General features: G+C 45.1%; 1 protein-coding gene across 1 annotated transcript in view; it reads left to right on the forward strand.

Annotated features, from left to right (window-relative positions):
* LOC133349725 (activin receptor type-2B-like) overlaps nt 1-13843 on the forward strand; it is a 35916-nt gene that overhangs the window by 12861 nt on the left and 9212 nt on the right. The window contains exons 3-9 of the mRNA XM_061563419.1: nt 2345-2457; nt 5554-5714; nt 6629-6772; nt 7426-7569; nt 8135-8280; nt 10572-10686; nt 12031-12169. Of these exons, the coding sequence (XP_061419403.1) occupies nt 2345-2457; nt 5554-5714; nt 6629-6772; nt 7426-7569; nt 8135-8280; nt 10572-10686; nt 12031-12169 (962 nt within the window). The remainder of the gene's footprint in view (nt 1-2344; nt 2458-5553; nt 5715-6628; nt 6773-7425; nt 7570-8134; nt 8281-10571; nt 10687-12030; nt 12170-13843) is intronic.

The following is a 13843-nucleotide window of genomic DNA, read 5'->3' on the forward strand; positions in this document are numbered from 1 at the left end:
TCGCCGAAGCGGCTGCGAATTCACCGCTCGTCGGCAGCGGTGGTGGTGGTGATAACGACGAAGAAGAGGGTTCGCCGTTCGAATCCGGAGGCCACAATGATTGATACCGCGTGGTGCATTGTCCAAATGACGAGATGTGTAGTGGCCACCAACGGACTATCTGCCCATGGATCGAGATGATGCTGCATTGTCCGTAAAAATACATGCTGTCTGCTTCGCGGTGGACATTAAAGATCCCCTTGAAGTCGTCCGAAAGGGTAGGCGCCATCGTGTGCTGGGTTCACGGTCCAAATTTGGCAGATTTTTTAAATTACCCGCAAGTTACTCGGTTTGGATATGCATATCAATCCACGCTACCTCCTGCAAAAACTTGGCAGGACCCTCGTGAAAAAAGAGTCCTGAGCCTCGGTGAGGTTTTCTTGGGTAAACAAGTATAATTAAATTTAGATTTAAAGCTTTCGTGACTGCAGGGATTCATATTCTTGGTTCTTTCGGTAAAGTCACGTAGAAGGGAAATTTTCTTGCTGTGGATTTCACACCTGATGATGATTGCTTGTGTTGCAGTCGAAACGTCGTGAGAATTTTTATTGTTTTATATATTTTTTATTTTATTATTTCCCTTCTACGTGACTTTACTGAAAGAACCAAGAATAAGTATAATTCCGGTTTTATTCACTGCTGGATGAACGCCTCCCTAAGCCATGGCTAGAATGTTTAATTTTCACCAGTGGTTCAGGGCTCTGTAAGCAAGGCGATGATAAGCACACAAAGAAACACCATAAGTGATTTTATGACGCCGTTGAAGCCTTTGGAGCGCCACCTAGTGGATATGCTGGCAATTTCTCTCCATCGGTCAACTGTGGCCCTTTGTGCAGTAAACCTCCGGAGAGTTGGCCGTGATTTATAGCGCCCTTGCTGCAGCACATTTCCACACCGGATGCCACCTCTAATTCGCAGACCCCTATGCAGGGGCTATCGCTTTACAGCTCCCTGCAAGAATCCACAAGCGCCGAACACTTACACAAGGACCCACTGTATGTCGCGAACTGAGATTTCAGCTGGCTTATCTTAGTCGTTCAACTGACCGGCCATGCATTGCTTACGGAAGGTAACCCCTTAAAGTTCTATGCCACATTCGGTGTCTTTAATTTTTTTCCTGGTGAAAATCCACTGATATACAGTGCCCGTGAATGTGTAATTAAAATTATATTATGGAACATTAACCAGCAGCTGTCAAGATATATAAACTAAGGTGGGGCAAAAGGAAGTTATCAAATGTATTTGTAGTCAGGTTTTCTAAGATTGCGAAAACAACAATTTCAGGTTGTCATAGAAACCCAAATGAAAGAAAACGGTTGTTAAATGTTAAGGAATCATGGGGGTGGCCGGGTGGTTCGGAGGTTTGAGCACGTGGCCGGATCACGCGGCCGGCATTGTTGACTGAGATTCTGGGCTTGGGTTTTGTTATGAACCAGGTTCTCAAAGTATTAGCGAGTTGATGGTCTAGGCCCATTTGCCACTCACTGCTCAAAACAGCATTCACGTTAAATTTAGCCCTGCACTTATTTGAGCTAAATTCCAATTGAAATTAATAGCTTTACTTTCGGGTAATGAATATTACTCTGCAAGAGCATGGGAAAGTGCCACACTCTAGTATACGGATTAGAGCATGCTGGAAGGAATCTCAGAAGTAGTTGTATCATGTCTGCTTTAACCAGCGATTCTCTTACAAGGGTGGGGCGAAGGCTGCATTGCTCTGCAACATTTCTGAACGGATTTTCCATCGCATGTCATCTTGCCGATCGAGTATTATTGTAGGAATGTTGTGGGTTGGTGAGGAATGAAGGAGCATTCTCCATATCTATCATCCTGTATTTACATCCTGAAGCTCCTCGGTTCACCATTCATTGATAGTTTCCACACGGTTTTTGTTTCCAGTTCATTAATTTTACTTATGCATTGTGCACCACTGGAACTCATGAAGGCGATCGATCACGTTAACTCTCGCCCTATTTACTAAACAACCACAGTGTTCCCACTCGTCTTAATTTGCGTCTGCATTGTGTATTATCTCGGTGTGGTCTGGGACTGTTTTGTTGTTTTTTCTGCCTTGTCCAAGCTTGATAAATTGGCCTTAAATAAGTAATTTATATTCAGTGACTTGCTTATCCTTTTCTCTATTTTGCACTCCTATATGTTTTTTGTTTTGTTGTTTGTTGTTCTAACTTGCTGACCACCCCGCCGCCATACTTGACATCTGTGCAAAAAAACGAGCTTCATGGAGCTCATCGGATTCCTCCTCCAGCAGTCTTAAAGAAGGACTCCGATTGATTGTGATGAGCAGGAGCGAGTGCGTGGAGTCGAGCGAGAATCCCGCCGTGTACTTCTGCTGCTGCGATGGGGACCTGTGCAACGCCATGTTCACCCACCTGCCCGTCCTACAGCCCCGAGCCCACGGTCAGTGTTTTGGGAACACACAAAAGACAACTTTTTCTTAGTTAAAGCCGCCGGAAGAATCCTTAGAGCTGTTGTTGTTAAGTTATTTTGTCACAGGTTGTGTCCAAGCTCAGCTGGTGGGCAATGGCAATTTTTTTTTTTTACAGAGGGAAACTAGGTACCTTCAACGACCGTACGCAAGCTTGAATGAGACGGCATAATATAATGTAGAGAAATTTTTTTATCCAAAAAGCAAATAGTTAAACATTACACAAATTATAAATTAGACATTTAAAACTGTAACACCATAGTTCTCAAAATCACATTTGCAAGTCACAGTTGACAATGTGGCTGTCGTTGAAATCCAGCACATCCATCACGAACCCTGGTCTATTGGTGGAAAATGCCACATTCCCATGGTGGAAACAAGTCTCCTCTCCCTTAGACAACCACGGCTGACTTTCACACGAGGTTGTATGTATTTTATCGACCCTATAAGAGGTGATGGGCTGAGTCAACCCTCAACCAGGATTTGAACTCGCAACCTTCCCATTGAGAGCCGCTCGCTCTACCACTCAGCCACGTGGTCGGTAATATCAGTGCATCCTCAAAATAATGTTGGCGGATATATACCCTGCATGTCCTGTGTATCATGAGTTAAAAACAGTAGCGGTGCAGTCCTGCAGTGAGCCGCTCTAGGACTCCCGTACGCTTCAACAGAAATTACCCAGACAGCAGGATTTGAACTGTTGACCCCGTGAAAACCGGTCCAGTATTAAGCTTGGGTTGCCAGCGGAGTCTCAATTCCCACAGCCACTTTGAATTTCCTGTGGCCCAATGTTCGAGCGTGTGTAATCTTCTCTAAAGTAGATATTAAAAATCCCGGGATTAATTTTGCAAGAATATTATATTTACGTGTCACTGTCATGACCTAAATCAAATCTTTGATTAACCCATGGCTTCAGCGCGAGTTAATTAAATACTGTTTCTGCAAACCTAGAGTTACATTAGGCTACTGTGATAAAAAGAGCTAATCTCATTAGGCTCTAGCACCATTTGCATTTTTAAAAGGGAAAAATGTAATGGTGCAGCCCTGCAATTACCTGATTTCATCACTACTGGAAGAATGGCCTCCACTAGAAGGAGCTCTAGAGAGCCCCCGCAGAGGGTACTTGGTCTGCTCTTCCACCGTTGCCAGACGTCGTGGAGAAGCTGGGCGTACCCACACTCTATCCCACTACATGCGACCCACCACCGATTGACTAACATTTGGCACCGCTAAATTAAGAGCATTTAATAGTATTCGAACCGATGACTCCTGGGTCCACAGGAAAATGCACTCAACCATTCGGGCAACCAACCACCAAGTAATGTTAATGATCTCATTCCTTGTAAATATTTTAGTGTTTCATGCTCATATGGGCAGTGCCTCACTCTGCAGTGATGCACTGTAGGGCTTGTATAAACACGAGCGTTAAAGCTGGAACTACAGACGCCTACAAAAACACACGGCGTTGTAAACACTCACACAATGTATAATCAATTTGAATCGGAGACCAGTGCATTTGTCGCAAACTAAGTTTCCTATTTCACAATGAATGGTTTTACAGTCCATTAAAGAAGTACCACGCAGTGACTTTATATCGACCTGTTCTCGGTCAGCAAATGTACGTGTTTGGTGATAGTGCATTGGCAGTGAAGCTCAAGCACAAATAACAAAATAACTCGACACATTTGTCATTAACACTGGCCTTAAAATGACATTTCTAGGTGACATTTCGGGCAATGGGCCTTCATAGAAAATAAAAGTGCAATGACGAAGGGCCATCGTTTGTGCAGTCGAAAAGGGCCATTGCACTAAATGTCGACTTATATATTTTTCCTGTTAAGGCAGTGATATTGATGAATGTGAGTTTTTTGGTTATTTTTTCATCAAGCACATTGTCAACAATGTCTTTTAGCACTGTAATTATTTCAGAATTTTTGTATTAAACAAAAAAATTCTATTTTTTGTATCATGAACAAAAAACAATTATTGCTTTGCAGAAGTGAAAATTGCATGGTTTTTCACGTGGTAAAAATATTAAACATTAAACACATTTGTTAAAAAGTCACATTTCAGATAAATAAAATAGTTTTGAGCAATTCAGACAGCCAGTTTAATTGTGTTCCAGATGATCTTCAGTAAGGCAGACATGAATTTTGGCCAGATCTGTCCATAAAATACTTCCGCACCAAACAAACCACATTCAGTAGACCTCTTGCTGTGGCTACGAGACATGTGCCGCTTATTCCAGTCCACAAGTGGCCCGGAATTTATTAATTGAGAAATTAAACCCTCGGCATCTACGATAACGGATCCTACTTCCATACTGCTAAGCATGGTTGTCGGCACGCTTGTCTAACCATATAGCCCGCACGGTTTCACTGACGGCTATTTGTATCAATTAATCCGAGACTCTTTGTAATCTGGCCTGGAGTGTGGTGCTCTGAGCACTCTGCCATAGTCTTCTTTCGTATGATGGGGAGTTCATCAGCGACGTTTATTTGTTCATGTCGAGGTTGGCGAGTGAGCCAAGTAACTTGGCAATTGATCAAAAGCGGGCATTGGTGTGATGATTTTACAACCTCATTAATTGTTTTTGCATGCTTAGGTTTTCGCAGTTGTGCTGTATAGCTCGCCAAATTGTTTCCGGGCGGTGCCGCTTGTGGTTCGGAATGATGTCCGACGTTTCGCTGAAGAAGCTCCCCGGCACGCTTACCCAAGCTCCTCTTACCCCTCCTCCATCATTAACACCGTAATCCCCTTTCCCAACTTCGCTACCCTTTCATCACAGTCCTCACTAGACACTCATTGTCACTTTCATCGATCGTTTATTTCGCGCATCATCATACTCGCGTACCGCCATGATTCTCATAAACTCATCTCCCCTCATCACACTTTCTGCTGTACAAAATAGTTAATTCTTTGTTCAGCGCCTTGGTCATCCCGTGTCTCCTTGTAATCTCTCCTGGAGTGTGGTGCTCTGAGCACACTCCAGGACAGCACAAGGCGTAATATCAATAAAAATACGATAAGGTGACCCTAACTGGCTTACTGTTGGGGCTCCTGTGCAGAGGGGGCTCAGCCCGGCGTGGCGGAGAGGCAGTCCACGGCGTCGGGAGCCTTCCTCTACACGCTGGTGCCCCTGCTGGCCGTCACGATGGTGCTGCTGCTGTCTTTCTGGACGTACCGGCACCACAAGCTGGCGTACGCGCACGCCGCACTGCCTCCACAGGTGTGTGTGTGTGCATGTGTGCTCCAGGACACGAGGCGGCGGCCGGCATTTGTCGCGTGCTTTTGTGTAAAGTTATGGGAATAACAGGGACGTGTCGGTTTGCTTGCGAGTTAGGCCCATGAAGAGATAGGTTCAGAGTGTACGATAATACGTCACGTTTCCAACCGTCACATCCGGTTGCCCTGAACAATGAATCACTATTCATTCGCAAGTAACTGTCTGATGTACAGTGATGCTGACATGTTTTCAAACTTAGAAATAATTGACTCGTACACGGACACTGTGCATGTATTATGTTCATGAATAAAAAGCCTTGTAATTAAAATTATTTAAATTATGAAAGTAGTTAAACATCTCCTTTATGGTGACTTCTGACAATAACCCATTTCTCTAGTTACAGTAAAGCCTTGGATTGCGAGTGACTTGGTCTGCGAGTGTTTTGCAAGACGAGTAAAAATGTAAAATGAATATAAATTTGATAAACGAGCGAGGTCTTGCAATACGAGTCGTACGTGTATCCGCTTTGTCTGCCGAGCGTCACGTGATCACAACTGATATACGAGTGCTTTGATATACGAGTGCTTTGGATTACAAACACGTTTCCAGAACGAATTATGCTCGCAATCCAAGGTTTTACTGTATAGAGTTTATGGTGGTATGTATGTATGTTGATCTTCTTTGGCACTGTACATAACCAACCGTGCTAATCGGAGGTGCGGGGGAAGGACAACAAACTAAACACAGTGGGGGTCGTGTTTTTTGTGGCGGGGATTAAGGTAGTGATGATGACGATGCTGTGGTGATGGTGGCGGTGTGGTGGTGGCAGTAGTAATGATGGTGGTTTGGTGATGATGATGATCTTGTGGTGGTGGAGGTGGTGATAGTGACGGTGGTGACGGTTCTGTTGCCACCAGGAGGCAAGCCTGGCACCCCCGTCGCCCGTGCTGGGTTTGCGACCCGTGCAGCTGCTGGAGTTGAGGGCCCGCGGCCGCTTTGGCTGTGTCTGGCGCGCTCAGCTCCTATCCCAGGTCGTCGCTGTGAAGATCATACAGCCCGTGGTAAGGCTGCACACACAACCTCACGAAGGCTGCTGTGCCACCAATCGACCTGGAAATATTCCCGTCGATATTTAAGTTTTTTTATTGTATAGAAATAAATTATCTCAATGGAAAGACAATGCAACGGCCACAGGTGTTACATACTGTGGTTCATGGCAGCGGACACTTGAAACTTGCAATATTGCAAGTGATGTGATCCAAAACTCCTCGTATTTTGTAAAATCTGTATGGTGTGTGCAAGGCTTCATATCAGCTGGGTTTTTTCAGATCGGTGACCCTGAAAATATTTTCCCACCCGGCACCATAACGTCTATTGTACATCTGGCTATAGCTGTGACTACCTAGTCACATACTTACTCCAGTCTTATCAGCAACCCAGGACGTATGCCGTAGGGGATTGTTATGAAAACAAGTACCTTTGCCAATGGTGGCAAACCTTTTTATTAGGAAGCAACTGCAGCTATGCACTTTTTAATCTAGGTTGACAACATATTTCTTTATTACTGCTTTTTGTGTTTTAGTTTGTTGTCCTTCCCCCACACCTCCCATTAGCGCGGATGGCTATGTACAGTGCGAAACGAGTTCAACCTACGTACATACGGTCTTTAATTAGTAATTTTGGTTTGCATTGTTTGTCGTCTGGATGCACGCAGAATAAACAGTCGTGGCAGAACGAGATGGACATATTCCAGACGCCGGGCATGAGGCACGAAAACCTGCTGGAGTTCATCGGCGCCGAGAAGCGGGGAGCGAACCTGGACATGGAGATGTGGCTCATCACCGCCTTCCACGAGCGGGTTCGTACGCGCAAGCGCCGCGCTCGCCATCGTCATGCGCGATCGTACGCAGCACCTCCGATTGGCACAGGTGGTTACGTACGTGCGAAAGAAGTTCAAAGAAAAAAAATTCTCCATGTAACTTTAACAGACTGTTGGGGCAATTTCTGTAAGCGAGCAACTGATGAAGGCCAGCACGGCACACAAGTGGCCAGCGCCACACCTGTCCGCCTTTGTCTCCCCATTGGCCATGTTTACACACCGCCCCAGGTACTCATTTGAGGCCGAGTCGACCTAGGGGAGGCCCAGGACCGGTTCAGATTATTTTCACTGGTTCGTAGCGCAGTTCGCTAACCACTGCGCCACCGCTCTTGAAAGAAGTTCAACATACATGCATACATATATGCTGCGGCTCGCACACACGCGGCAGCAAATGGAATCGCATAATGGGTACGTTTGTTTTTTGTTGCGCCGTAAAATAAAAGTTTAGTTTCCAATAACTCATAGCTGCCTAATGTTTAAGGCTTTGTGGTGGCAGTGTTCTTGATGCTGAATTGCTGCTGCTGGCCGCGTCTCATTCTGCTAGGGCTGCCTGTCGGATTACCTCAAGGGCAGCACGCTGTCATGGGCCGAACTGTGCCACGTTGCCGAGACGATGTCGCGCGGACTCGCCTATCTGCACAGTGACGTCCACGGCAAGAACGAAGGCAGCAAGCCGGCCATCGCTCATCGGTACGTTAACAGCCTGGCTGCTGTTTGACCGTCATTAATAAAACTATCAACTACAGGGTGTTTGAAAAAGATGGACCCAAATTGAAATCGCTATATCTCTGCAACCACGAACCGCCCATGAATGAAACTCTTACCGCTTGAAAGAGCGGGGCATAGAGAGGAGGGCGGGGCATAAAGAGGAGGGCGGGGCTTAGAGTGGGCGGGGCTTAGAGTTTCAAGTGATTACCGCTAGATGCCTCTCCCAGCGCACAAACAGCCCCTAGCCTCAGTCATTCGCAAGATGGTGACCCCGCAACACACAAGGCGTTTTGCATTCTGCAGTTCAGCAAGACTGAATTTGTAATTGCGGTGCAGCGTGCGTTTCAACGGCGTTTTGGCATTGATCAGCCAATGCCAAAGAGCATTTGTCGTTGGTGCCGATAATTTGAGGAAACAGGCTGTTTATGAAAGGGAAAGAGCACAGGGCGACCACGCAGCTCAGAGGAAAACGTGAGAAGAGAGGCGTCAGGGACGAATTCAACTTTCGTCTCGATGTTGTCCGTACAGCAGGTGGAGGGCACATAGAGTCTTTATAAAATGCTTAGTAATACTTGATAACTCATTAAACCGTTTGTACCTTTTCGTTTAATTGTAACATGTTGCCATCGTGAAATATACTGCTTTGAAATTGGGTCCATCTTTTTGAAACACTCTGTATATTTATTTTACCAGGTAAGTCCCCCCACTGAGCTATATAGCACTCTATCAGAAGCGATCTGGCTATCACAAATGACATATCAACGAAGTGGCTTATAAAAGGGAAATAATAAAAGATTATAAATATAAAACAATAAAAATTATCACGACGTTTCGACTGCAACACAAGCAATCATCATCAGGTGTGAAATCCACACCTGATGATGTGGCTTTCACACCTGATGATGATTGCTTGTGATGATTGCTTGTGTTGCAGTCGAAATGTGAGAATTTTTATTGTTTTTTATTTTATATTGATATTATTTTATTATTTCCCTTCTACGTGACTTTACCAAAAGAACCAAGAATATGAATCCCTGCAGTCACGAAAGCTTTAAATCGAAGTGGCTTATCACGTGGAATTGTATAGCAGCCAAATACTCTGAATACACGTTTCTAAATGTGGAGAGAAAAACCAGGGGACCTGGAGAAAAATCCACGCGACCATGGCAGTCAGCATGGGGATCGAACCCACGACATCCTGTATGTCAGGCAAAGTAGTTAACATCTCGCCACCATCGCGCGCCCCCTTTTATCACTGGCACGTTGGAGCCGAGACGCCGCGGAGGGCCGTCCATGGTACGTGTGGTTCTCCACTGGCTGTTTGCTCGGGCTAAGCTGGATGAAAAAAGTCTCAGGACTGATTTTTTTTTATGCGAAACCGCAGAATCACCAGGCTGGATGCATACATAACCATTTTTTTTAAGTCAGTGATTTCCTGCCCAAATTAGAATATTAGGTGATACTCAGCTTCTTTTTACAAGCCTGAGCCACTGGTGGAAATTCCACATTCCTATGGCTGAGTGAAGTTTATTCATAAGACAGCCAACGTCGACTAACCCATGAAGTGGTTCTCATTTTTAAATCCTTTATATTAAGTTCGCTTGCGTGTTTGCGTGCTTGCTTGCGCGCTTACGACCGTGCAAATCTTTCGGTCGTTTTTTAACCCACTTCCCGTGATCCAATCGAGCTGACATTTTGCACACAGACTCGTTGTGTGTGACAATTTCATTTTCGTGAAAAAAATGTGCAAAATTTTACACTTTTTAGGGAAATTTTTAAAAATATTTAATTACCAATTGCTTAATGGTGGCAGACACTCATCTGACCCATAGGTGGCAGCCATCTCAAGCCAGAGGACGAGAGGACTCTAGCCGCCACGCATATAAAGGATTTATAGTGAAAAACTCTGTTTTTACGGGTTAATTTTTCATGACCCCATATTGGTGATGAGCCGAGTCAAAAACTCCAACCAGCATTTGGACCTGGAGCCTCCTGATTGCTATAGCGCTGAGCCGCCTGGCCACACATATATACACAGCGCAACATATCGCATACAAATGCACGCACAAACATTATCAATCACTCGTATACCCCATATTAATTCTATTAATAACGTTGCCTAACCTTGTATTTCATACTGCTGTGTAATTAGAATTTGTAAGTGATGCCTTTCTAATAATTTGAATGCTCACACACACGTACTCGCAGACAGTGCCCCACATCACCCACCTGCTCACCCCCATCGTTCCTGGCGGTCTTTTTCTTTTGTGCAGTGACTTCAAAAGCAAGAACGTGCTGCTGAAGAACAACCTGTCGGCTGTGATTGCCGACTTTGGGCTGGCGCTCAAGTTTGAGCCGGGATGCTCGCCTGGGGACACCCACGGACAGGTTCGTACTCTGGCCATCCACACTACGCGAACTCTACAAACGAAACTCGACTATGTTTTAGTTTAAATTTTTATTTAAAGCTTTCGTGACTGCAGGGATTCATATTCTTGGTTCTTTCGGTAAAGTCACGTAGAAGGGAAATAATAAAATAATATTTTTTATTCTTTTTTTATTTTATTATTTCCCTTCTACGTGACTTTACCGAAAGAACCAAGAATATATATTTTTAGTTTACCAGGTAAACTCCACTGACCTATTTAGCTCTTTTTCAGAAGCGACCTGGCCATCACAAATAATAGCTCAACGAAGTGGCTCATCATCATGTGGAAATGTGTAGCGGCCAAATACTTTAATTGCATGTTTCTAAATGTGGAGGGAAAAAGTGGAGGACCCGGAAAAAAATACACGCGACCACAGGGAGAACATGCAAACTCCAAATATACAGGCATTGTCAGGGTCGGGATCGAACCCATGACCTTCTGTATACCAGGCGAGGGAGTTAATATCTCGCCACCGTGGCGTCGTGATGAACTGTTCAACACGAAACGTCCTCTCCACACCGTTGGGATCCCAATCAACGTGCCAAGACGAAGCCACGGGGGCGGTGACGCGGCCCAGCGGTTCGCTCGTGCGCCGCTAGTTGCAGAGGTTCGCCGGTTCGATTCCAGCAGGCCACCCTGGCTATTGCTTAGGATGTAAAATACTAGGCAACTTCTGCTGCACAGTGGATGCTTAAGATCACCCTGATGCCATTATAAATGGCATCGTGCTGAAAAATTTGCCAATTTTTTAAATGACACGCAATTTACTCAATTGGGATTACACGTAACGATCATTGCCCCCCCCTACTCGCAGACTAATGCCCGCTTGCAGACCAGGTGCTGAGTCAACCTGTACCACACAGGGACCGAGGTGGGTTGGGGGGGGGGCTTTCAAATGGGGGCAACGTGTGATGTCACTTCTCGTGTGTAAAGCGCCCGTGAGACGCCCCAGCAGAGCATAAAGGGTGCTCTTTCAAAACTGTTTATTATTCTGGTGACATACACCTCTAATGCAGTACTTGGAGGGGCCTGGGTTGGTGTTTCACATAGATTTTAGAAATTCCCCAATCCTCTGGGGTATTGAGATGTAGACCGTATACGGAAGTGCAGCAATTGAGTTGATTAACCTCAGCCCTGGACGGCTCAGGCGAAAGCAAGCGTTCATCTCGAGTCTTATCACGTGGGGCTGAACAGAAACGCAGTATGAGACGTCGTCAGTCCTCACCTACAGCGTGTCGCGAGCGTGGCGCGTCGCCACTGCCTCACGATGACGTGTCCCCCTCCTTGTTGTCGAATCGGGCAGGTGGGCACGCAGCGCTACATGGCCCCGGAGGTGCTGGAGGGTGCCATCTGCTTTCAGCGCGACGCCTTCCTGCGCATCGACGTCTACGCGTTGGGGCTCGTGCTGTGGGAGCTCGTGTCACGGTGCACAGCCGCTGATGGTGCGTAGTGTGGTGTTGCCCGTTGCACGCTCGTCATACGAGAACCCCCTTTTGCAATAAACTTCATGCCCAAACGCTCGTCACGTGTGTGCCTCGAGCAGTGAACAACAGTGAACGGTGCGATCCCCATTTGTATGTGTGCGTGCGTTCATTCGTGTGTTTAATTTAGAACCAAGTGAAATCTCATTGAGAGCAATTGTCTGTCTTTCAATGGAGAATCAGAATCGATATTTAGACTGGAAGAATCCGATGAGCTACGAAGCTACTTTTTCACGGATTTCCAGTTGTGTCAGGTTAGAAAGTTACAACAACAAACAATTCAAACATAGGAGTCCAAATATAGGAAAGCTGAGCAAGTCATGATATAAAATTAACAAAAAGTCTACATGCAAATTGCATATTTTTCAACACCAAATGCAATCTTGGGCAAGGCAGCAAAACAAAAAGTAGTCCCAGACCAAGATGCATATTTTTCAACACCAAATGCAATCTTGGGCAAGGCAGCAAAACAAAACGTAGTCCCAGACCACATTAAGACAACACAGTCTCTCAATAATATTCCACATTAAAAGTGAACTATCGTTACAAAGCAATGCAGTGAACGTGTTATTAAAGGGAAATAGAAACCGTGTACATCAAGGGTTAGAGGACCTCCAACCACAGGTCAGATACTGTCTGTTATTTCATTTTTGTACGGCCCGTCGCCACAGTGTATGCCTGTCGCTTTGAAACGGTGCGCAAGTGGTATTTATCAATCACTGCAAGCATCTTGGCTAGAGTGGAATAGTTTATGCCTGGCAGTACCGTGTTACTAATTTTAGCACACTCAGTCACTTTCTGTCACTTCTAGGGCCCTGTTTAGTTTTGGTCGACTTCCAACATTCCCCCTCCCCCCCTGCTTTATTACTGAATTCCACAAAGGTGTGTGTTTGTTAATATGGAACCCCCAAGGGTATTTGAACATAGTATTCATTCAGTTTTTGGTATGGAAAAGGTTCCACACCCCCCACCCCAGTCCACACCAATGCATTAAAAACAAAATCTCAATTTTGCGAACTCGTACTCGACAAGACGTCAGTTCATTGAAATCTCCATTCACGAGCCCAATTAAAGTGACCTCGGCTTTATGAACTCTTTAACAGCGAAACCTCAATTTTTACGAACCTGTTAACAGTGACCTCCGTTTTACGAACCCGTTAAGTGAGACGTCGACTTACGGCAACCATTATTAGTGAAATCTTTATTTTACGATCCCATTATCAGTGAAAGCTCCGTTTAAGAACTCATTAACGGTAAAACCTCAAATGTATGAACTCTTTAGCAGTAAAACTTCATTTTATGAACCATGAAACCTCAATATTATGGACACGTACATATTTAAATGAATGCAGAGCCACGCCTCTGTTGGTGCTTCGATGCAAGACCTTTCTGGTTAGGTTTGTCTTTAATCTTGCATTCTTTTACATGCCCATTCACTATTTTGGAATGACTTAAAAAAAAATTCTTGGAGAGTGCCTCAAGATCATTGAGGCAAATGGGCTCTGTTCTACTGATGATCCTTAATGAACATTCGAGCGGATCATTGCAGAGCAGAACTTTGTATAAAATATCGCTTTTCTCTATTGGAATTTGCCCCCAATAGTTTAGAGGGAGTGCCGTTACCAATAACAGCTG

Source organism: Lethenteron reissneri, chromosome 31 (genome assembly GCF_015708825.2).
Source record: "Lethenteron reissneri isolate LAM-NWPU_2019-01 chromosome 31, ASM1570882v1, whole genome shotgun sequence".
NCBI classification, from domain to species: Eukaryota; Metazoa; Chordata; class Hyperoartia; order Petromyzontiformes; family Petromyzontidae; genus Lethenteron; species Lethenteron reissneri.